We start from the raw sequence: 24,244 nt of genomic DNA, 5'->3' as shown, positions 1-24,244 counted from the left end.
TGTAAAAAAAAAAGGGGGGGGGTTCTGTTTGTAGATTGTGACAATCCCAGGCAAATGGGACTAAAAAAGAAAAGAATGATCCTAGGTTTTGCTTGATTGACTATGGGAGCCTGGCCTTGCCGTCCTCAACCATCACAGCCAGAACCAGCACCTCTCCACGATGGTCCTAGGCACCGTTTGTATTCCCACAATTTCTTTGAGTTCTATCACACTCCTGCAATTTCAACTCACCCTCGAACATCAGTGCCCAAACTTGGTGAAATCTCTCCAGCCACCTTTTCTGCTTCCTCTTCTGCTTCTGCTTCTGGGCTGCTGAACTGTTAACAGAGACACGCAGACACACGTATTGGCCCCGCCGTGGTGTCGTGGGCTACAGCCTCTGCCAGTGCTCAGCAATCCTGGCCCTGGTTGGCTTACCACAGTGACTGTTCCAAACCTCTACCATTCATTGGTTACTGCAGCCTACACCTTCCCACCCACAATCCCTAACCCCAGAGATACCCCCAGAGAAATGGGACTATCTGGTGAGCATTCTCAGGTTCCCCCACCTCTCAGTGCACCTACCAAAGTAGCCACCCACACATCCTCCCCCGTTCCCCAGGAAGAAGGCATCCTGCCTTCTTGTGTTCCCCGCCTCGTATTCTGCATCCCATCCCCTTCTGGTCCTCAGGACCTCACTCTGCTGTCGCCCCTGTGTCCTGCACCCCACCTCTTCTCTGCCATCTCCTTCCCACAATACAAACATGCTCAATTCTTCCCTCTCCCACTATGCTCGCCAGCTACTGTTCCATTTCTGTCCTCTCCTCCACGACCACGTTTCTGGAGACATTGCCCCTTGTCTCTTGAACACTTTCTCACGTCTCTCCCTGCTCATCCCCCTGCAGTCCGGTTCTGCCCTCTCTCTCTCCCTGATAGTGCACTTCCGTGTATCCATGGCAATGAGATAAATAAAAATAAGGATGTAAATTGTGCCGATCCCTGAGGCCCTTGTGGGGATGAAGTAAGATGATGTGCATGAGCACTTAGAACAGTGTGTAGGACATTGAAATTGAAAGAGCTCGGTAGCTGTCACTTGTTGCTGTTACCGTTGCTACTGTAGCGGTATGTTTCACATTTGCCTCTGTGTGTATCATATGTTTCACCATGGCTGCCTCACTCATTATCTGCGAAGCAGGGACTCTGAGCTGTTTGTTGTCATGTTCCCAATGACTAGCGCAATGCCCAGGATGAGCTAAGTTCAGCACATATTGGAGAGACGGAGCGGGGCACTGGGGGTGGGATTGTGTCCTTGGGCTCTGGGTTTTGTGGCCTCCGAAGACAGTCTGACCATCGTCCGGGCTCTCGCTGGGGGAGGCACACTTGCCCCCCATAGCAGCTTCTCAGCTCATAGTCCTGTCCTCACCTCCCATGCTGCCCTCCCCTAACCAGGAAGTCCAGGCCCCTGTCCTTCCTCCCTTGTCCTCACTGGGTACTGGCTGTCAGCAGAGCCAGCGGGAGCCCTGTCAGCAGGAGCCCAGGCACTGCCCCCTCGAGGGCCTCGGGCTCCGCCTCCCCTCCCCTCCTTCAGCACAGGCCTCCCTGCCTGTCATATGTGTCACGCATGTGGCTCCAGCCTGTCTGGACAAGATGCAGCCAGGGTCCCTAAGCAGGCGGAGGGGCAACAGCGGGCAGGATTTCAGATGAAGAGGGGCCGGCTAGGAAACAGTAGAGACATGAGAAAGCCCAGCCCTCAGAGCAGGGAGATGAGAGTATCCACGAGGGGCCACGCAAAAGCTGCCCTCAGATCTACACAGGCGAGCAGCACCTCGGCCAGGACTGGCCCGGGAAGAGCCACACCGTGGAGCCTGTCACCCCGAGCCCTCCCCCCTCTTCCACCAGCGGTCATTTACTGAGCACCTGCTGCGCAGCTGTGTGCTGGGGTGGGAACGGCCGGGAGTGTGCAGTCAGTGCCACGAGCAGGGCACGGAAACAGCAGGGACCTGGAGGCTCGTCAGCCCCACGTGGCTCAGGGAAGGCCCTACCTGTGGGGAGACAGGGCAGAAATTCAGCCTGTGAGTGAGAAGGGGAAGAGAACTCCAGGCCAAGGAAACAGCAAGTGGAAAGGCATGGAGGTGTTAAAGAGCCGGGCAGGTTCTAGAGTCTGTAAGTAGCTGGATCTGGTGAGAGCTTCGGGAAGGGGCGGAGAAGAGGAGGTATCTGAGGCAGGGAGGTAGACACAGGACAGTCAGATCACAGGCTTTGTAAACCACACAAAAGAGCTTACACTGTATCCTCTAGTAGCTGTTGTAGTTGGTAGAAACCCATGTCAAACTAATTTAAGCAAAAAGGAAATGTATGGATTTACGTAACTGTTAAGATCAGGGCTGAACTATCTCCAGGCCCCCCCGAAACTAGGACTCAGGCAGTGCCTTTCCCCCCCCTTCTTGGCGCTGTCTTCCTCTAGGCTTGACTGTGTGTAGACAGTTCCCCTGTGGAGTCACAGAAGGTGGTTCTGGCGGTTCTAGGCCCAGGCTCCGCAGATTTTTTTTCTCAAGGGTCCAGATGGTAAATTTTTCAGCTTTGCAGGCCAAATATTCTCTGTCACAACTACTCAAGTCTGCTATTACAGCATGAAAGCAACCATAGACACTAGGTAAATGAATGAGTGTATCTGTGTTTTAATAAAACTTTATTGAAACAGGCAGCTGGCCCTGGGCCAAAGTTTGCGCAAGCCCTGTTCTAGGCTTACGTGGTCTTTATAGCTCACTATCTTGGAAGAGAAGAGAGACTCCTACATCCCCCAGTGTCCACGCGTTAAATCCCAGAGAAGATTTTGATTCATCCCACTTGGGCAGGTGCCGGTCATTGAGCCAACGCCTGTGGTTCTGATGGTGAAATATCTTGATTGGCCAGCCTGAGCCTTGTGCCCATCCCAGTAGCAGTGGTGGGGTCAGCTCAACTAGGACCGTATGGAATGAAAAGTAGGATGCTTTACAGAAGTGGGGAGGAGTGCAGATTTCCCCTGCAAGGTGCCAACAAGAAAGAGCATGAACTGAGTGCCCCAAATTACCAGTGATGATCCAGCTTGAAATTGGTCCTGACACAGCCTCAGGGCAGCAGGCCAACCCTGGCAGTGCTGATGCATGCCCTGCCCTGGCCTTTTCCCTCTGTGCAGAGTTTGCACCTCAGCTGCCTTATTTACACTCAGTCAGAATTTCCTTGCCCACTCATTCCTCCTCACACATTGCTGCGCCTGCCTGAGTGGGACTAGGGGGCAGGTCCCTGGGAGTGGGTGTGGGTGGGGGGCTGAAGCTCCTCTGCCCTTGGCAGGCGCTGCTTCCTTCTGGCAACCTTGGCACTCTCTCTCCCCATCTTGAGGGGAAGGTTACTTCTGGTTCTCTTCCCTCCTGTGCCTTTGTCTGCACTCCCCTTCTCTTCGAATACCCTTCCCAAAATGTTCCACGAAGCTCACACTTACTTATCTTTCAAGGCTCAGCTTGGTTTTGTCAACATCTCCTTCAGGATTTTCTGACACACTATCAGAGTAGCTAAAGTAAAAAATAGAGACAACCCCCAATGCTGGCAAGGATGTGAAGGAACCGGATCACTCATGCATGGTTGATGGGATGTGCAATGGCCCAGTCATTTGGAAACAGTGGAAGCTTCTTCAAAAAGTATACTTGTAGAACCATATGACCCCGCAACTGCACCCTTGATATTTATTTCAAAAAGTGAAAACAGATGTTTACAGAGAAACTTGTGCACGAACGTTCATAGTAACTTATGTACAACAGCCCAAAGTGGGGCAATCCGCAAGTCATCCAGTGGGTGACTGGGTCACAGACGGTGTACCTGAATATCAGAATACTACTCAGCCCCGAAAAGGAAGGAGTACTTAATGTACACAACAGTTTTGATGAATCTACAGGGGATTATGCAGAGTGAAAAAGGCCAATTCCCAAAACCTACATATTCTAGGGCTCTATTTCATATTTCTATATAGCACTTCTGAACAAAATTAAAAATTAAAAACCAATTAGTGGTTGCAGGAGTTAGGGGCAGGGAGAGAACACGGGAGAAAGGAGGTGGATGTTGTTATAAAGGTGAAACGTGAAGGATCATTGAGGTGATGGAAGTGATTTATATCCGGACCTCTGTGGTGGATACGAACCTACACATGTGATAATATCACATAGAATTAAACATACACACATAGACACAAATGAACACAAGTAACCCTGGGGAAATCTGAATTTGAAAACGGGGCAATGATTGGATCAGACACTTCACCAAACAAGATACACAGATGACAGATAGCCCTCGGAAGATATTCAGTATCATTAGTCACTAAAGAAATGAAAATTAAAACCATGAGAAGCCACTTCGGGCTGACTGGAATGGCTTTGATGAAAACCTGACATCTCCAGAGCTGATGGGGATGGGCAGCAAGTGGAATTCTCATAAATGGCTGAGGACAATAAAAGGCAGAATCCAGCTTCCACACTCAAAAATAGTTTGCCGGTTTCTTAGACAAGTAAACATATACCTACCCTGAGTTATCAATTCAATTTCCAGGTATTGACCAGGTGAAATAAAGACTTATGTCCACAAAGTACCTGTAACAAGTGTTATAAAGGCTTTATGTGACAAAGAGTGGACACTGGATCCAACTCAAATGAAGGATAAACAAACTGGGCTCATCCGTGCATTGGAATCTGCTCAACAATGGACGTGGAGTGAACTATTAATGCCTACAACAATGTAGACAGATCTCAAGTGCATTATGCCAAGTGAAAGAAGCCAGAATCAAAGGGCTACTGTGTATGATTCCATTTCTGTGGCATTCTGACAAAGACTCAACTGTAGGGACAGACAGCAGATCAATAGTTGGCAGAGGTAGGGGTGGAGAAGGGTCTGACTACAACAGGACCTGGGGAAATCCACTGTTATATATTGTGGTTGTGTGGTGTTTACACCTCTGTATGCATTTATCAATACTCATAAAAATATTTCTTCAAAAAAAAAAAGATTTCCCTACACCCCGAAGTTGGTCCGAGACCTTTGTACCCACGCTGGTTCCAAAACACAGGATGTGCAGACTTATTTTCTTATGATTATTTGTTTACCTATGTCTACCATTAGCTCCTGTAGGGAAGGACCAAAGCTAGTTTACCTTTAGGTCCCCAGCCAGCACTCCGAGCTGGACCAGGCACTGAGTAGGCAAGTAGTCACTGGATGAAGCTGCGTTCTCCAGCTCCATCTAATCCCGCATAGGACTGGGGACAGGAGCTTCGTGCTCATGCTCGGAGCAGTACTGGTTGGTTGTTACCTGCTGTTTGTCTTCTCTGCCTCTTCTCGCAGGACATACCTGTCCTACAGATTTACCACCCTTCCTCCTCAGGCTCCTGCTTGCCATAGGATCCATTCAGGTGGGTCAGCGAGAGAAGTGACAGCAGGATGTAAGCTTGACAAGGCATCAACCAAGTGCTCATCTTGTTTGCTTGGCCATATCCCAAGGTCTCACTGTGCAGGGCCATTTATGTGGGGCTGCCGCAGCGAGATCCCAAACAAGACCAGGTAGATTCTAGAGAACCCGTGTCCCTCCGCTTTGTCTACCTGCCCCTTCCCAGATCAGGTTCTAGGAAGGAGGATCTGTGTGGTTTGGCTTTCACCCATTAGACGACAGTCTCACACTTCTGGGACCAAGGGCTGTGGCTGAATCTAGCAGACTGATGCGCTGTGGCCCCTGGTCTCAGCACCCACCATTGGGCTCTGCCTTCTCTTTGTCTCCTGGGCTGCTTGCGCTTTTCACACGTATTGGGAATAGCGGCTAGAAGGCTGGGTGCCCGACCAAACAGGCACAGATGGAGAGGTGAAGCTGGGTGTTGTCCTAATCCAGCAAACCCACATCTGGAGGCGTCTTTCTCAGCGGGTTGGTGGGAACGACGACGAGACCCCACTGTGGGTCTGCTGGTGCCCACACACAACTACTCCCCTCCCAGGAAATAAAACCCAGTTAGCTGTCCTGCCGGTCTCTGGGCACAGTTTGTTCTGGGCTTCAGGAAATGGTTTAGGAAGATGCACCAGAATTGGAGATATTCACCTTCTACACTGCACCTCAGCCACACTGCTGGGTGTTAAATGAGCTGGAAGATCCCTTTGGGGGGTCCTGGTTTGCCCATCCTGGCTGGCAGACTGGCCATCATAAGAGTCATCATCCTCTCTCAGTCTGTCATCAGGGCAGCCTTGGGGACCTGCGGTCCCAGCCTTGCTGTGAAAGGCACAGGAGTCAGACTCCCTTAGCATGTGCCCTCCTAGAGCCCCAAGTCTCCACCGCGCTACACACTAGGATCCAAGAAGACAAGACGCACAGGTCCCCGTGCAGCTTCCGCCTCCTTCTTCCCCTGTTTCTTCTCACGCACTCACACACACCCTCCTGAAACCTGATCTTAAGGCCCCTTTGCGTGCTGGGGCTCTCAGCAGAGGCAGTGAGCTGGCGGGCTGGGGCCTGTCTACTGTAGCCTGCCACTGCCCCACCCTGCCCTGCCCCCCCAGGGCCAGGGCAAGCAGGTCAGGCATCCCACACCTCCACCAGTCTGGCCAGTTATTCTGCACCTTGAGGGCCACCTCCGCCCTGGCCAGGCCCCCAGACTGGCACTCTGGTCTCTGGGCAGAAGCCCCTGAATTCTCTTCCAGGTGTAGCATGGAGCTCTGCCCAGACCACCTGCACAATTAACACAAACACACACACACACATACAGCACCTCTGTGTGTCACCCCAACCCACTTCCTGTTGTTTATGGCCCCCCGGCTCAGCTTCCAAGGCCTCTGCAGGCACTGAGCCACCTCATGGGGGCTGAACAAAGTGCAGTGGAAATACTAAGAGAAGAATGCAAGTCTACCTGGGGGTGTCAGGAAGGCTGTCCAGAGGAAGTAGCATTTGCACTTAAAGAATGAGAAGGGATTTTCCAGGCAAATGTAGAAGGAAGAGGGCTGGTTGGGGGTGGGTACATTTCAGGCAGAGGGACTGCGTGTGTAAATGCACCAAGAGTGGCATATTTGGGAGCTATAGAGTGCATGGTTGGTGGAACACAACTGGTCTCAGGAGAATGAAATCCAGGTTACATTAGATGGAGGAGTGGATAGGGGATGAGGAAGTTGAGACAATATCCACTGCTCTTTCTCGAAGTTTTGCCACGAAAGGATAGAGAGAGATGGGTAACTTTGGTACATGGTCAGGAAAGTGCTGAGTTTGTTTGTTTGTTTTCACACAGGAGAGACCTCAGCTTGATTGTATACTTAGGCCAAACAGGGATGGGATCCATTCACAGCATGACGGAGGATTAAGCTTTGGTGGGCGAAGGGCTGGGGTTAGGGAGCAAGAGGCTGAAGGAGTTCCTGTCTCGTTGGCTTGGTTTTGTGTGTGAAGTGAGAGAAGAGAAGAGATTCCTGCTTAGATAATGTTGGAAGAGGATAGAGAGTTTATGGAGAGTAGAGAAGGTTTGGAATAGCTACTGAGCAAAGGAAAGGGTCCAACTAAGGCTCAAGTCCATCAGTTTGTAGTGGTACCTAGCAGTCCATGCGTGTGTGTATGTGTGTGTGTGTTTGTGTGTGTGTGTGTGTGTGTTCCCACAGCACTTTGAGTATATAAAATATGAGTGTAGGATCAGATTAATCTCTGATTGGGTTTTGCCTAATGGATGAGACAAAAAGACAATGGAGCAAGAGGACACAGGGTCCTGGCAAGAGAGAAATTGAAGAAATGAATGAGATTCTAGCCAGGAAAGAGATATAACCTGGGAATGAAGAAACTTTTTCAACTAAAACTCAAAACCCAGAAGCAATAAGGGAAAAGATTGATAAATTTGACCACATTAAAAAAATATTGCCCAAAAAAGGGAGGAAAAGAAAGCAAGAAAAGAAAACACCACAAGCCAAGTGAATAAATAAATAAACTCAGAGAGATACTTATAATTGTATCTCAGAGAGTTCATATATTTAATAGATAAAGAGTTTCAAAACAAGAGAAAAGATGGTTAGCTAATGCTGTGGTGGTAATCATATTGCAGTATATGTGTATAAAATCACATGTTGTACACCTTAAACTTACACAATGTTACACATCAGTTATAGTCAGTTATATCTTAATAAAGCTAGGGGGGAAAAAGAAGAAAAAGACCAATAACCCTTTAGAAAAATGGGCAAGAGACATGAACCAAGCTCACGGAAAAAGAACTACAAACGGTTCTTCCATTAATGAGACAAGTGTTCAACCCATTCATAATAAAAAATGCAAATTAAACCCACACTGAGATACTGTTTCTTCCTATCAGACTGGCAAAATTGAAATGTTCAACAGTACATTCTGTTGGTGAGGCTGAGGGTGGAAAGGGCACTTGCATGTGTTGCTGGTGGGTGTTGTGAAACGGTGTGATCTTGGTGGAAAGGAATTTGGCAATATGGAGCAAAATTATATACATGCGCATTTCCCTTTGATCCAGCAAACCCACTTCCAGGAATCTATTCTAAAGATACGTTGGCAAATGGAAAAGATGTATGCATGATGTTATCCCTTGTAATCACTGTGGTGGGACCTACTTTACAAAAGACTAGAAACAACTCAGGGGATGGATTGAATAATGTATGTACATACCATAATGGGGTGTTATCAAGTCTATTACTATCCTACCAGGATCTATTGTAAAGTGGGGAAAAAAATAAAAAAGTGAAACAGGGTATATGTTCCCTTTCTAGTGAATATAGAAGGGAATAGAAGTTCACACAGACATGTTATGTATTTGCTTATATCAAAAAAAGAAACAGCAAAGGAGGCTAAAATAAAAACTAATAAAAATGAACATTATATGGGAATAGAAATAACAGGAGTTGGACACAAATGAAAGTGTGACTTCTCTGAGTATATCTTGTTTATGGATTTAATTTTGGAATTCTAAAAAGGTTCCTATCATCATAAAACAAAATTAAATTAAAATGAGGGATCAGAGAACTCTCAGAAGCAAAACCAAAATGAAACAAATGAACCTAACTATGTATTGTTGATGAAGTAAACTTAGCAGGTTTCTTTCAAAATAATTTTGCAAAAGCAAAGTAATTTGTCTGTACCTCTTGTGGGGTATACCCTAAGGCAAAAAGAACTGCAAAGGAACTTTAAATAATTTTTAGTAGTGATAATGCTAGTAATAATACTGGTGGTGTTATTCTGAAACTATTCTACGTATTTTCTATATGTATCTACATGTATGGATATATTAGGATAAAGCAAATAAATAAAATGTTATTGTCACTATAAACAATGATGTCAGCTTAAGAGAAAAGAGCTATAAATATAAAATCAAATGTTCTCAACGCATTTCTTCATTTGCGTATCTTTGTACATTTGATTTTGGGGGGTCAATTTTTGTCAGGTTACCAGCAGCTTATGGTTTTTGTTCTGTCTATTTGCATAGCAATGTTTGCATACTATTATAAAGTGAAAAAAGTAGTCTATAGAGCAATCTGAAAAACAATATGGGAAAAGGAAGATCAGTATGGATGCATACCAAAAGGTTAATTGTCTGTGTTGTGGGATTCTGGCTGTTCTCTACATATGTGTGTGTGTGTGTGTGTGTGTGTGTGTGTGTGTGTGTGTGTGTGTGTGTGTGTGTGCACGCACATACCTATCTGTATTTTTTTCCAAAACTAACACATATTACAAACGACACCAAAAATAAGGTGTTTCTTTAAGTAAAAATTAACATAATGAGCTTTCTAATCAGCTGGAAAGAAGTGAGGAAGGAGGAGGACAAGGAAAAAAATATGTTGAGACCATTTGGCTAGATCTTAGGCGATTTCACTAGCATATAACATACAGTACATGCTGGGAAGCAGATAAAATCCTGTCCAAGCCTGACTGAGCAACTGCGTAGCTTTTATAAGCATGGTCCTGACACAGGAGAGGTTCTTGCCCCAGGTTTATCCACGGGGACCTCTGGTAAAACATCAAATATATTAATTCACTTAGATTGTGTGTACCAGGCATGAGAAACATGCATGACCCTTGTACACAGAAGGGACGTGTGCTCACTCAGAAGCCCAGAGGAAAGCCACTGTGCAGGAATGGCCTTCCCGTGGTGTCACATGCTGACAGCTTCTTCCCAGCAGCAAGTGATGGGGAGGGAGCAGCACTGAAAGTTTTCGGCCTATTTCAAGTTCACTTCACAATCTCTAATAATGTTAGACCTCCGGGTGATTACTGATGTTGTTCCCCGGGGTCCAGTGACTGATGGGGTTGGTGATGATGGGAGTGAGACGTGGACACTGAGGTTAGAGTATGTGGGAGGGGCCGGATGAGGTCTAGCTTCTGGGCTGGGGGTGCCTCTCCTCCAGTCTTCAGTTTTTCAGTGGGCTGATTCAGGCTGAGTGAGAAACAGAGACCATCCCCAAGGCCTGGGCCTCCACACTTCCATTCTTGGCCAGGAAGACCCCAAGCAGACCCTGAAGCAAGGTCAACACACAGACAGTGACCAGGTGCTGGCCATCTCCTGGGCTGCCCTGAAAAAGGTCTCAAAACCAGGTTGCTAGGTTCCGTGTGAAGTCGTGTTGTCCAAGCACCTCTGACAAGCTTGATGCCTCCTGTCCCTCCGCTGCCCTCACTTCCTTCTGCCTCCCCCTGATGCCACGCCCACCCCCTGAGTCCCCCCTGCCCTGTCCTGCCCACTCTTCTGCCTCCGGAGGAAAGTGAGACTTGCCTTTTCTGTTTTCTCTTCGCAGCTCAACATCATCACCTCATGCTTTCTTTGCCCCCCTTTTCCCTCCTATCTTTCCCCCAGGCCAGCACTCCCCCTCCCCTTAAGCTCCGAGTCCCTCCCCGACCTCCTGAGGAGCTCAGCTCTCCCCGTCCTCCTCTGCCAGCCACAGTGTTCAGGCTCCTGCGTGTCTGAAGCCTCCCCTCAGCCCTGCCTGCTGGCCACAGGAGACTGCGATTTTTCTCTTTGTCAGACGGCCAGCTCCTATGGCTGTTCACCTGCTCTGCCCTCTCGTCTGAATTCTTCCTCCTCGCCCTGGGTGGTCCACCTCCCAGAATTCTCTCCCAAGTTCTGCCTCTCTGCCTTGGCTGTATTTGGGGGTATTTTTCTGCTCAGCTGGTTAGTGTCTCATCTCCGCGTTCCCAGATCTCAGGAACAGCGTGGGCAGTAGTGACTATTTGATGGATGTATGCATGGATAACCTGCCAGAGGGCTTCCTGCTCTGAGATACTGGTCCCTGCTGAGGGCATCTTGTCTCTCACTCCTACAGCTGGCCACATAAGGACTGGCCAGGCCCATTCCTCCAAACTCAGTCTCCACTAAACAAGATCTGTCAGACCCCACCCAGCAGCTACCCAATGAACAGGCTGGGGCAGGGAGGGTGTACTGGATCATGGAGGGTGGCTTCCAGCAGACCCACAGCCAAGACAGATGTACAGAAGAGCCAGCCAGTACTTCAGACTAGTACTGGAGCATTTTGGGATCCTGAATAGCCCTGTTGTATTCCAGGTTCTCCAAGCCAGCACCCATGTTTCTGGATGACTCCTTCCGCAAGTGGGCTAGGATCCGGGAGTTTGTGCCGCCTTTTGGGATCAAAGGTCAAGGTATGTTGTGAACCCTGTCCCCATTCTCCATTAACATCTCATCCCCTAGACTATCTCCCTACACTCCAGGACAAGACTTTACCCTCAGAAGTCTCCCTTCCTGGGAGCATCCCCCTCAACAGTGCCCTCCCTTCTCTCCCTCTTTCCTGTCCTTCCTTTTTTCTTACTTCTTTAGTGGAACATTTTCTCAGAGCCCACCACTCTGCCAGGGGCTGGGTGTATAACAGTGGAGTGGACAGGTGTGGTCCCTCTCCTCAAAAAGCTCCAGTCTACTGCAGACACAGATCCTTAGAGCGCAGGACAGTAAGGACTCTGATGAGGGAAGATCACAGTGCTGAGATCACAGAAAATGGGTGTCTGAGACATCAGTGCCCTCTCACACCTAGACCTTCAAGGACAAATCTAGTAGGTTGGGTTGAACCATATGAAGAGCTCCTTTTTCCTGGGTGCAGGGGGCCAAGCAGCCTAACTTTTCTCCTAAATCCTCACTTGAGATTCTGATCCTACTAAGCCTTGAAGGACAGGAAAGGCCAATTCAGAGCCCATAGGCCAGCAGGCAAAAGCACCCAATAGTTGATGGCCCTTCTGCTAAGGTTCCCCTCCTAGAAAAAAAAATTCATATACTTGACCTTGGCCAATTGGTAGCAATATGCTTTCTCCTCAGAGGTGAAACTGGAGGTGGGAGAAGGAGGGGATCTGTGGCCTTCCCTGAAGCCCACCGTAAAGTGGATCTGTAGGCACTCAGTATAGAATATTCCTTACAGGTTTGTTTCCTTACCCTTTCTCATTCAACTTCTGGACAAAATTGTCCATGCCTACTGTCTCCTCTTTCTCACCACTTACTCCTGAAGAACCTCTTCTCCCGCCAATTCAGTGAAACTGCTCAGTGCCCCCATGAGATCCAAAGGGTATATTTCAAGTTCTTAATTTGATCTCTTAGCTGCATCTGACAATCTGTTAAAAAATATGTGGTTGTTATGTTTAATTTTGGAAGCATCCTTACTTTATCTGAAATATTTCAGGCATATAAAAAAAGCATAAAGACTAGTATAATGAGTACCCACGTACTCCCTACCCAGTCTCAGAAATAAAACTTGAGATAGAATTAAAGCTCTGTGTAGCCCTTCCCTTCCTTCCCCAGGAGACCATCATCCTGGTTTGGGCATAATCATTCCATGCCTGCTTATATATTTCTACAGCATTTATATACCCATCAAAAATATGGCATGATTTTTGCACTTTTTGAACTTTACAAAGGTATTGTATATGTGTGTGTATAATTCTCAGATTGATTTTTTTGCTTATGCTTTATCTGTGTTGATACGTGTATCTGTGTTGGTATGTGTAACTCTAGGTCATTGACTTTGTAACTGCTATGTTGTATTCCATATATCGCATTTTATCCATTTTCCTTTGGTGGACATTCAGGTTGCCTCCAACATTTTGCTATTACAAACAGTTCTGCAGTGAACATTCTTGTACAAGTCACCTTAAACAAACGTGTGAGTTTGTTGATGCTATCCACCTAGGAGCAGAGTTGCAAGATTCTAGTCTATGCACATCTCTAGCTTTACTTAATAGTAAGATGCCTTCCACTGTGGTTTTACCAACTTACTTACCTTGTCTTTAGGTCTTTATGTACATTATCTTTTCATCTTCCTAACAACTCTGCACAGTAGAAATTACCATCTTCATTTGAAAGATGAGGAAACCAAAGCTCAAAGAAGTTAAGTGATTTATCTGAGGTCACAGAGCTCATAAGCAGCATAGCCAGGATTTGAGTCCAAAGCTGATATCATGATCTGTTATCTTATAATGCCCTCATTAAACCAGAGTCTGAAAGGAGAGCCACCCTCATTGCCAAAGCCAGAGAGAGGCCAAGAAGAATGAGGTCTGAATATGGTCACAGGATCTGAGAGCACAGAGGTCACAGGGCCCTTGCTGAGGGCAGCCTGAGCAGAGTGCAGGTGGGCAGATGCCAGGCTGCAGGGCTTGGAGAGGGAAGGCGGTAGAGACAGCTGGCAAGAACAGGATTAGAGATCGACAGTGTTAGAGGGAGAAGGTGAGGGGAAGATGGTACTGGAAAATGCGGCAGAGTGGCCTGACCTGGGGAGCTGGCTGGGACCACTCTATACCATTGGTTGTCCCCTCACTTGCTTCCTGGTATCTGCTCGGTGGGGGCACAGAGGTGAGCACGTGGTCTCTGCCTCTGATAAGCACTCTCATTCCAGGAAAGGCTGACAGGCAAGGGCATGCCTGGCGATGTAAGTCCAGAGAGCCTGACTGCAGAGCTTCCAAAAGCCAGCTGACACCCCCCAGGAAGGGCCAGGGAAGCCCTGAGTAAGGAACTGCAGGCCGGTGCTGGGGTCTGGCTCCAGGCAGAGCTGTGGGTGCCCGCCTCTTCTGCTTCCATCTCCTTTCTCAGGGAGGAAGTTGGGCCAGTGGCCCAGCCTTGTGTCCAGAGCTCGCTCCTCCACCTCCACCTCCAACTTCGCTCCAGAACCAGGTGCCTTTAAATCGGCCAACATTTCAAGGAAACTTAAGTGACCCTCTAACAGCTACCTCCGTTCTCTGTCCACAGACAATCTGATCAAAGCCATCTTGTCTGTCACCAAAGAGTACCGCCTGACCCCTGCCTTGGACAGGTGAGCCACTTGCTGCCCAGCCTCCTGTCCCTCGCTGCTTGGCACGTGAAGAGGTGCTGAGGCCCAGCTGGCCTTCCTTGGACACGGGCAGGTCCTCCAGCGTAGCCACACATGCACACACAGCACACACACTGGGATGGGTGAGCAGATACGCGGGGCCACCTCTCAGCCCTCAGACAGCAGGATCTGAGGGTGAGAACTGAGCTTACTGGGCTGGAATCATTGGGCTTGAGAAGCTGGGTGGTGGGGCAGCTGAAGGGGCTTATATCCAGGAGGTACTGACAGCTCTGAAGCCAACAGACCCTGAATGGGGGAAGCCCCAGGGTCAGAGGTGGGAGAAGCAAACTGAGTAGGGTCCCAGGTGGCTGCTGAGTGCATGGGGGCTTCTTAGTTAAAAATCAGTGCAGCCTTGAGTCCTGGAGCCTCCGGTCCCATTCCTCTGTTCTGGCTTTTCTGGAGTAGCCCTCAGGCTCTGCCTCCTTCTCCTCTTCCTCTGAAAGCCTAAACCCCACTAACCCTTGAGGAGTCTTTAACCCAGAATATCGTCTCTCCAGAGCCCCTTTCCTCCCACCCCAGAGCTAGTGCCCAAGCCCCGCCCTCACGTTTCCCTGGAGAAGCGTCAGGACAGGAGTGTCTGCGAGCCCGAGTGGCTCAGCTCTCCTCTCTGCAGTGTGGTTCTGACCTCCTCCCAGAAATGCTGCCGAAAGCCCACTGGTCTTCCTCCTCTGTCCCAGCCTGTGCTTGGCCGAGGGCATGGGATCAGGGTCAAAGGAGCTGGGGGGAGGAGGCCTGGTGGACAGCCCTCCAGAGGCCTCTACCTGTCCCCTCAGCCTCAGCTGCCGCCGCTGCATCATCGTGGGCAACGGAGGTGTCCTTGCCAACAAGTCTCTGGGGTCACGAATTGATGACTATGACATTGTGGTCAGGTGAGCTCCCCAAAGCAGTGCCTCAGGCACCTCCAAGTCCTGGCCCAAACCCTGGCCCCTGAACCCTTTAAGGACTGTCTGTCCTTCTGGCCCATTGGGCTGGAGATCTGCCGAAGCCTCGAGAAGAACCCTGGGTCGGAGGGATTCCAGACAGGAAGCTAAGCAGCATCGGGCGGCCTGGGCTTGTCATTCTGAGCACCTGGGGTATCCTGGGGTCATGGTGCCTCCCCAGACACAGGCCTGCAGACCATGCAGTGAATGCAGGGCAGGCTCTGACTGGGCCTGCTCTCTGCAGACTGAACTCAGCACCCGTGAAAGGCTTTGAGAAGGACGTGGGCAGCAAAACTACACTGCGCATCACCTACCCGGAGGGCGCCATGCAGCGGCCTGAGCAGTACGAACGCGATTCTCTCTTTGTCCTCGCTGGCTTCAAGTGGCAGGACTTCAAGTGGTTGAAGTACATCGTCTACAAGGAGAGAGTGGTGAGCTCCCTGTGTGCCGGCTCATGCCCCTCTCGCCCCGGCCTTGCCTAGCTTCCAAGTCAGCCCCTTCCCCTGAACCAGGCAGAGGGTAAAGAACAAGTAGAAACCTTCCAAAGGAGGCGTTTGGGACCCAGAAGTGAAAGGGGCAGAGAGGCCAGGGGATGCCAGGGTCACTGGCCCAGACTTCTGGAGCCGATATGTCTGCTCTCTGCTACCTGCCTCCAGCTCCCTGGGCTGCAGGTCCTGCCTCGGCCTTCTCTAGCCAGGCCCCTAGTGCCTCCACAGCAGCCCTCTGGGCCCTTCCCTGGCCCTTGCCTCCCGCTAAGGAAAGCTCTCACTTGGCTTGCCTAGCATACTGCTGATCTTCATAATCCCCTGCCCTCACTTTGTCCCTGTCCCCCAAGTCCCTCTTGCCATCGGTGAGGTCTCTCTGACCCCAGTCTTGTGGGTCTCCCCTCCTTCCCAGCCAGGGGAAGAAGGCCTTATTTGGACCCTGGGACCATTCTGCAGGGACAGCAGACCCCTCAGTTGAGGGTGCCAGTTCCCCAACTCGTAAGTCCTGGCCTCTCTCCACTTTGTGCTTTTACCAGTGACCTGTGGTTGGGTCCCCAACCTGCCATTGAGTCTGGTTCCACTCTGAGGATGGACAGATTCTGTACTCATTGTTCTCGACAGACAGGGGTCAGGGCCCGTTTCTTTAGAGAGTAGGGTCAGACTGCTCCTTAGTGGACCACCCACTGAGCCGCCTCCTGAGTCCTCTGTCTCTCAGCTCTGGCCTATGGGGCTCTCTGCCAACTTGTCCAGGCCCGTTCCCCCTCTCCCCTCAACCAGCTGTCACCAGCCACCATGAGGGAGGGGCACTGCAGAGTTCAGGCCATTCATCTTCCAGTACCCCAGCCTCTTACCAGGGGAGAATGATGACAGACAGCCCTCCGCCTAAAGTAAGAAGCTAGCTGTTCTTTCTGGAGGCTTAGAGGAGAGCTGGGGGTTGGGACAGCTTCTCCTGCCTGTGGAGGTCTCAGCGCAATCTGGTTTAACTCCACAGCCTTTTCCCAAGCAAGGCCAAGTGCAGGCAGTGCCAAGTAGGTAGCAAGCAAGAGAGAAGACAGAAGTCAGGTCCAGAAATTCAGGTAGGTGGGACAGGGGAAAGGGGAGCCCACTCAGAGCCAGGCTGAAGGTGGCAGCCTGGCTCCCCAAAGGGGAGGAAAGGGTTTGGCTTCAGCCAGTCCCAGCTGCAAGCAGACCCACTGCCCACACAAATCAGGCAGAGTATGGGGGCTGAGGGAGCGCCCCTCTGTCCTCACAACCCCATGGCCTGAGACACTAGTGTCCTCAGAGCCCTTCTCTTTGCCTTGAAGAAATAGAATTGGCATCACAGGTAGGCACTTTTCAGGGAGAAATGGGAGGAAACTGGGTCTGCCTTGGTGAACCCCAGAGAGCCTGGGGGCTGCTTTCTCACCCTGCCTTCTGCCCATCTGCCCACCCGCTCCTGGCGGATCTGCTCCTCTGCTCGTGGATGCCTGTCAGAGGAGCTCCTGGAGGGCAGGGCCCTGATCCCGTTTGCTTTTCTTCCCCGTCAGTGCCCAGTCACCACAGGTAATCTGGAATTGGCTCAAACACCAGACCCTGCTTCCTGCTGGGCAGACTGGGATAGGACAGGCTAGGCCACAGGGTGGGTCAGGGCCAGCCAGGTGGGTCTTATCACATGTTCCTTCCAAGGACACCCAGATCAGTTAATTCAAGGCTCTTACAATTAGTCCAAGGGAGTAAGGAAAGAAAGAAGAAAAGGAAGGAAGCCAACTAGAGGCGGAAGACTCAGTGTACACAGGCCCCTCGGGGAGCAGACAGCAGGGCCTCATTTTTCCCAGGAAGACTCAGGAGCTCACGGCTGGCCTGGCCTTGGCAACAGGCCTATCCAAGGGACTAATTAGAGCAGTTGGGATGAGGAGGTGTGGGCTGTGCTCAGTCACACCCTCACTGTGCCGATGTCTGTGGCCTGTCTTGGCCAGGTCCAGGCACATGACCAGTCCTGTGGGCCTTGGTGAGTACTCCTTCCCAGGGTTGGGGCATGTGAGTGGAAAGGGGACAGAGGAGATCGGACAGAGTCCTCTGAAGTTCCATGAGCCTTCCCTGGCTCCAAAGGCAAAAATAACTTGGGCCTTTAGAGTGAGCTTCTGGAGGAAAGCAAGTGACGCCCATGGCCTCACCTCTCCCAGCACCCGAAGTGGGCCTGCCCGGGGCCCTGGAAGTTACCCTGGAAGTCTCTCCTTTAGTGCCCTCCTCTATCCCAAGCCTAGGGCTGATGCCTTCACAGGACCTCTCCCACGCTCTCCTTCACTTCTCTGCATCTGAGACCGAGGTAAATGTGGGAGAGGCTGCTTCCCCAGACCCCCATCTGTCTGGTGCCCAGCCACAGACTTGCCCTGCTCCCGAGTGATGTTTCTAACCATGCATCCTCTGGGCTACTGGAGAGCTCACTGCACCTGTGTGAAGCCTCACCTGCAGAATTCTGGCAGAAGGCAGCTCTGTATTCAGGCGCCACGGCCTGGCTGGGCAGGCCGGAGCAGGTATTAGGCCTCAGTCATGGCTGCTGCCTGCCACTTGCTATGCGAGCAGTCGCTCACTGTGTGTGTAACTTCCTGGTACCCAGGAGTCCTGATGGGGCACGGGAAGGGGAAAGATGTAGGGAAGGAAGAGGCAGCAACCCCAAAACTGCATGTGCTGGGGCCTTCCATGCTTTCTTCATCCATATAGGAGCTGTCCTCGTCACCTTTTGTGGCTGTTTGGTTTTCTGATTCACTGGGCAGTAGCACAGATAACTCCAAACAAGTTACCTTTGAAGGGGCCCTTTATCCCCCAGATCCCAGGAGACCAAGCAGGTGGTGGAGTTCCCAGCAGGCCTTGTGTGCTGGATAGGTCTGAGGGGCGCCAGTGGACTATGAGTGGGGAAGCTGAGGTTGGGAGGGAGGGAAGAACTGGGGACATGAATGTAGGTCCATGGAGGGAGGGGCAGCCTCCAGCTTTGTGAAATTCTTCTCAGAGGCATATCTAGTTCCATCCCTCCACGCACGCACTCATTTGCCAGGCATCGCTGGGTGTTCTCTGCTGGCACTGTGCTGTTCCCTGGGAATACAGAGATGAGTTAAATACTGTTTCTGACCCAAAGTCACTCAGTCTGGTGGGAGAGACAGTGCCCAGCTGGAGTTATAATGCAGTGTGATAGGTGCTCTGACCCGAGCATCCTCTTCCTGCTGTTTGATGAAGGCTGGATACGCCCTGTCCATTGTCCTGAGGAAGGAGCCCTGGGACCTGGAGAGGAGGGGACATGTGACAGGCAGAGCTTCCTGTGCTGTGTCCCCTGCCTCCAGCAGCCTCCCAACCATGTCCCAGAATGCTGGTAGCCCAGGGCTTCAGAGACCCCAGGGAGCTGCCTTCCTAGTCCTCTAGGCTGCCTCCTCGGCTCTTTGTAATCCTCTTTCTCATCCTCACTTGTGAAGCTGGAATGCTGGCCTCACTGCTGAGCGGCCTCTGACTGGTGGGCAATTCAGCGAGGCCCCAAGGCCTGGGCTGGGTTGGCATGGTTCTAGGCCAGGAGAGGGTTGGGAAGAGGACACAGGAGAGGTGTGCCCCTGGACAGCCTTGACACAAGCCTGACCTTCCAGCTATAGCTCAGTCTTTGGGGAAGGAGGGAAGGACCCACATTCATGCATAGGAAACCGGGCCCCAGATTTGAGAGGCAACAAGGCTGAAGAGAGAAAAGCAGCTTCGGCCTTGGTGTCAGATAGACTTGGGTTTACATTTAGACTCTGTCACTCTTAGCTGGGTTGCCTTGGGCACATCACCTTGGCCCCTTAGGCTTAATCTCATCTATAAAACTGATCTTTCAGAGTTGTTTTAAAAATTAAACAGGATGAAATATAGAAGCACCTGGCACAGTGCTTGACAATAATTTCTGTCTATGGCAAGTATTAATACTATATATTATTTTAATATTATTTTCTGGTGGTAGTGCTGTTAGAAGAGGCCAGTTACACTAGGGAGTGAAGCACTTGTCTGTCTAGACTGTAGGGCCTGACCTAGGAGGTGACCTAAAAACAGGGGTCAGAGGCCGGGCCTAGAGAAGGGAGAGATGTGGGCTAGCATCCTGGAATCCACAGGGTGGGTGGCCACCAGGTCCCTGCGTGCGAGGCTTTATGGGACCAGGGCTGAGATGGAAATTGAGTGTCCATGTGCACCTAAACCTATGCTCTGCTCCAGGCCTGAGAGGGAGGCAGAGCCTTAGGATGGGCTCTTCCCAGGAGGAGCCCAGCGTGGACACGAGCTTGCCTCTGGGGAGACTCAGTGCAGGGCATCCAAAAAGCATGGTGATGGGGGGAGGGCATAGCTCAAGTGGCATCCCCAGTACCTGCTCTAAAAATAAACAAACCTAGTTGCCTCCTCTGCAACCAAAAACAAAAGGCGTGGTCAGGCTGGCCAGCACCATGGCCTCCTATTGCTCAACGAGGCCTCTGCTGAGCCAGCTCCATGGTCCTCACCCCACAACCTCCTTTCCGAGCCTTGGAGACGAGCTCTCCCGGATACCATGTCCTCTTCAGCCATTTCCAGTGGACACAGCCCTTTCTCCCTTATCCCTATCCCCTGTGAGAGCCAGCGAGGCCCCCTGCTTATTCCCCATCCCCTATCCCAACCATTGCTCCTCCCCCTACAGACATGCCGAGGGATAGGAGCTCAGGTCACCACATCCTGCTCCTCATTGTCACCATCATTCATGACCTCTTGGTGACTTGCCTCATAATCACTGTCATTGCCACCATCATTGTCTCTCCTCTTCCCCCTCCTCCTCTTCTTCCTCCTCCTCCTTTTCTTCCTCTTCCTCCTTCCATCATCCTCATCATAGCCCTCTTTTATTAAGTTTTTCAGTTCACCAGCTTTTTCTGAGTTCCTTCCTTCAGTTCTCATAATGACCCGATTTGATAGGTACTGTTACTATCCCCGTCGTGGGGTTTAGGAAGCTGAGGCACAAAGAAGATGTATTATTTGTTTAAGATCACAGAAGTAGGTAAAGGGTAGAGGTGAACTCTGACCCAGCTCTGACTGCCCCAGGGATCTTCCTAAGAAATAAATCTGACCACATCACCCTCCTGCTTAGAATTCTCCATCAGTCAGCTCCTACCTGCCGTGGCCCACGGGAGTGATAAGAGCTACCTTTTACTGAGCTCTTCCACATGCCAGGCCCCGGGCTGCGTGATCTATGAGGCTGTGTCAGCCAGCCATCTCAACCCTGTGAGGCCGATACAAATAAGAAGTAAGTGGTAGAGTGGCGTTTTGGACCAAAGGTGTCTCACTTTAACCGTCACACTCTAACACCTCTCATTTACTCCATGATTCATTTATTCAGCAAATCCAAATCAGTCACCAAAATCGCACAGAGCCCCGGGTTTCAAGTACTGTCTCTCTCGCTTAACAACTCCCTCTGCCCTTGACTTTCTCCGTTTCCAGCCAGTCTAGCACCAGAGAGTCACACGAGGAGAGAACTCCAGCTGAGATGGTAACACTTGGTGGTGTTAACTTACTAGTATCTTGACACTGCTTGCCACTCTCATGTCCTATCATTGTTCTCAGAACCTACTCTCACCATCACCTTCAGTTCAGCTCTATCTCCATCCCTACTCTAACCAGAAGTCTCATGTCCAGCTCTGCAGGGAAGATAAAGGTCATCACTAGCTGAGAACTCTCAATGTCCCCTGCCTCTGACCTATAAACTTACCTGCACCCCATCCATCCCTACACCCATCCTCCATCCTTTCTGTGCCTCTTGTGTTCAAGTTCACTTTTCTCTTCTGCTGTAGGTGCTGTCTCCTCCCACCTTCTCAGGAACTGTCTTCTTTTATTTATCTCTTTTGTTACCTCTTTACTGGTGCCCCCTCTTACATCTACACATTTGTTCAGGTCTCTCTCACCTCAAAAATAAAAGCTTCCTCTTCAGCTGGTGTTCACTCTCTCCCCTTCCTTTCTTTTTCAGGTTCCTGGAAAGAGTCATCACCTGTCCATCTCCATGTTTTTCCTCTTCTGATTCTCAACCCTCTCCAGTCTGTTTTCCAAACCTATCCCTCTATGGCAGTGGCCTTCTGATTCTAAATCCAGTGTACTCAGCCTGCCTCCCTTTAAAGGAACAGCTCGTCAGTAAATATTCAGCGAGCATTTACTATGGCCTGGGCACAGAGCTGAGCTCTCGGGATATACCTTGATTCTTACAGACTCGTGGCCAAAATCCTGGGAAGCATGCTTGATTCCTCCATCTCCTTTGCCTTCTGTATTCAATCATTCAGTCTCCAAATCTATGGTTCTCCCTTTTAAAAATGTCTTCCTTGGATTATTTCTGCAGCTTCCTATCTCCCTGCCTCCAGTGGGGTCTGCCACCAACCCATTCCCCACATCTGTATCCAAAAGATTCATCCTCAAGTGTCCATCTGGTTGGTTCATTCTTCCACTTAATGGGTCCCTCCCCATCGCCCACATGCAACAGTTCTTGAAGTGCCTTCTCGAACAGTAGCATCAGTATCACCTGGAAACTTGTCAGAAATGCATTTGGGGGCCCCACCTTAGATCCTCTGAATGAGCACCTCTGGGGGTGAGCTCAGCAGTCTGGTCTAACGAGCCCGCCGGGTGATCTGGATGCAGGCTCAGGTGAGAGAGCCACTGGCCTGCAGGAAAAAATCCCAAGTTCACAGGGCCTTCCCGCCCCTTCCTTGTCCTTCCCACTCTGTCTTGCACCCAACATCGCTCTCCACGCTGGCCATATCAAAGTATATATATCCCGTTTCACACCTCCACGTTTTGCCTGCTTCCCTTCCCGAGGCTGGATTAGACGCTCCTCCTCTGAGTCCCCATCATAATGCTCATCACTCTGTTGTACTTAAGGATTTACTTATCTGGCAACTCTTACAAGCCTCTGGAGGGCAGGAACTGCCCTGTTTATCTCTGTAAGCCCATCGCCTCCAGCAGCATTGGAGACAGAATTAGCATATGTAAATGAATAAATAAATGTGGAAACTGAGGCCCAGAGGAAGGCAGGGACTTGTGGCAGAGTCAGGATTGCAACCTTGATCTTCTGACCCTCCATCAGGGCTCTTTCCTCACAAGTAGGCCGCCTCCTCTCCTGTTGCCTCGTGAGATCATTCTTTTCTATTCGGACCCTTCTGTCCATTTGCTCTCCTCTCACCTCTCCTGGGCAACTCTTTCCTCTTAGCCATGTTTGATCTTCTTCTGTGGTTCCCAGATCATTCTTGATAAAGAAATGAAAACTAAACAGTCCCTGGCGCTCTGCCTCTTTTAGAGGCACCGCACAGCCGGCCCCAAGCCGACTCCTCTCTTTGTTCATTGCTTTTTCCAAATATAGCTTTCAGAAAGGTTTATGACCCTCTCTTCATGGCATACATCAAAATAAATTCCAAATGGACTAAAAAGTAAAATATGAAAAAACAACCAAAGGAAATTTTGAAGGAAGTAGAATAGAAATCAAATCCCTGGAGGGGAAAGAACTTTCAAGGGACAGAAGTGCTAGGAGGAATCAGGTTTGATAATATATGAAAATTTATATTAAGTTTGCAACAACAGAGGGAAGAGTATAGCTCAAGTGGTAGAATGCATGCTCAGCACCCAAAAGGTCAGGGGTTCAAACCCCAGTACCTCCTGCAAGTGGAAATCACTGAAGAAACCTAATTACCTCCCCCTCATAAATTCACAACAACAAAAAAGACTGGCTACCACCAAACTTTGAAAATATATTAAGGAAATATGACAAACGGTTATCATCAACAGAGTTAACAAGAAGACCATTCGGACCCCAGCAGATAACGGGCAGGAGACTGAACAGATCACACAGAAGGAAATATAACTAGAAAGCAATAGAAATATGTTTGACCTTTCTGGCAGGCAGAAGATTCATGTGAAGGCACCAGGAGGCCATTTATCACCTATCACATCTTTGGAGGATGTGTTTAACTATAACGCGTGATTCTGGCAAGAGTGCAGTGACAGGTGCTCTCAAAGGCTGCTAGTCAGGGTGTAAATGGGGACCAACTTTTTGGAAAGGAAATGACACTTGGCACCAGGAGGCATCACCCAAAGGAGGAAAAATCTGCCTACAAAGATTTGTATTATAGTGTTATTTATAATGGCCAAACCCAAATATAACCTGAGGGGTTTATTATGGAAAGCATGGTTCAACTACTGGACAGAGTATAAAGGAGCAGACCGGCGACCCTGCAGAGGCTGCAGGTGCCCGGACCAGCCAGCGCAGCTGCTGTCGCTGTTTCTCCTTTGGTGCGGGTGAGGTCGGTGAAACAGCACTGGAGTCAGTATTAGGAACAGAAACCAGTCCCTTGCTCTGCCTCAGCCCACATCTTTGAGTTTCATTTTCCCCTTCTGTACAATTGGCATAGTAAAAGCTTCCCTGTGTGGCTCCCTCTTAATGCTGCTATAGGAGCGGGTGAGATGGTGCCCTGACAGCCCCTGACACACTGTGCTCGCTGCAAAGGTCAGTGCTTGCCTTGCTGGATCTCTTTTCAGGGTCCAGAGGGA

The 24,244-nt window shown here is 50.1% G+C and overlaps 1 protein-coding gene across 13 annotated transcripts in view; it reads left to right on the top strand.

Moving 5' to 3' along the window:
* Positions 1-24,244, top strand: part of ST3GAL3 (ST3 beta-galactoside alpha-2,3-sialyltransferase 3) — a 185,788-nt gene that overhangs the window by 146,150 nt on the left and 15,394 nt on the right. For 10 of the 13 annotated variants that reach the window (XM_072974597.1, XM_072974594.1, XM_072974595.1 and 7 more), the window contains 4 exons: positions 11,514-11,608; positions 14,190-14,253; positions 15,084-15,179; positions 15,475-15,661. In XM_072974597.1, the coding sequence (XP_072830698.1) occupies positions 11,514-11,608; positions 14,190-14,253; positions 15,084-15,179; positions 15,475-15,661 (442 nt within the window). Of the gene's footprint in view, positions 1-11,513; positions 11,609-14,189; positions 14,254-15,083; positions 15,180-15,474; positions 15,662-16,706; positions 16,792-24,244 lie in introns of all 13 variants that reach the window. The other 3 variants (XM_072974604.1, XM_072974605.1, XM_072974603.1) reach the window with 1 other exon arrangement.

The sequence above is a fragment of the Vicugna pacos genome, chromosome 13 (genome assembly GCF_048564905.1).
Source record: "Vicugna pacos chromosome 13, VicPac4, whole genome shotgun sequence".
NCBI classification, from domain to species: Eukaryota; Metazoa; Chordata; class Mammalia; order Artiodactyla; family Camelidae; genus Vicugna; species Vicugna pacos.
Note: the sequence above shows the minus strand (reverse complement) of the source record. Positions and strands in the feature narration are given on the sequence as shown.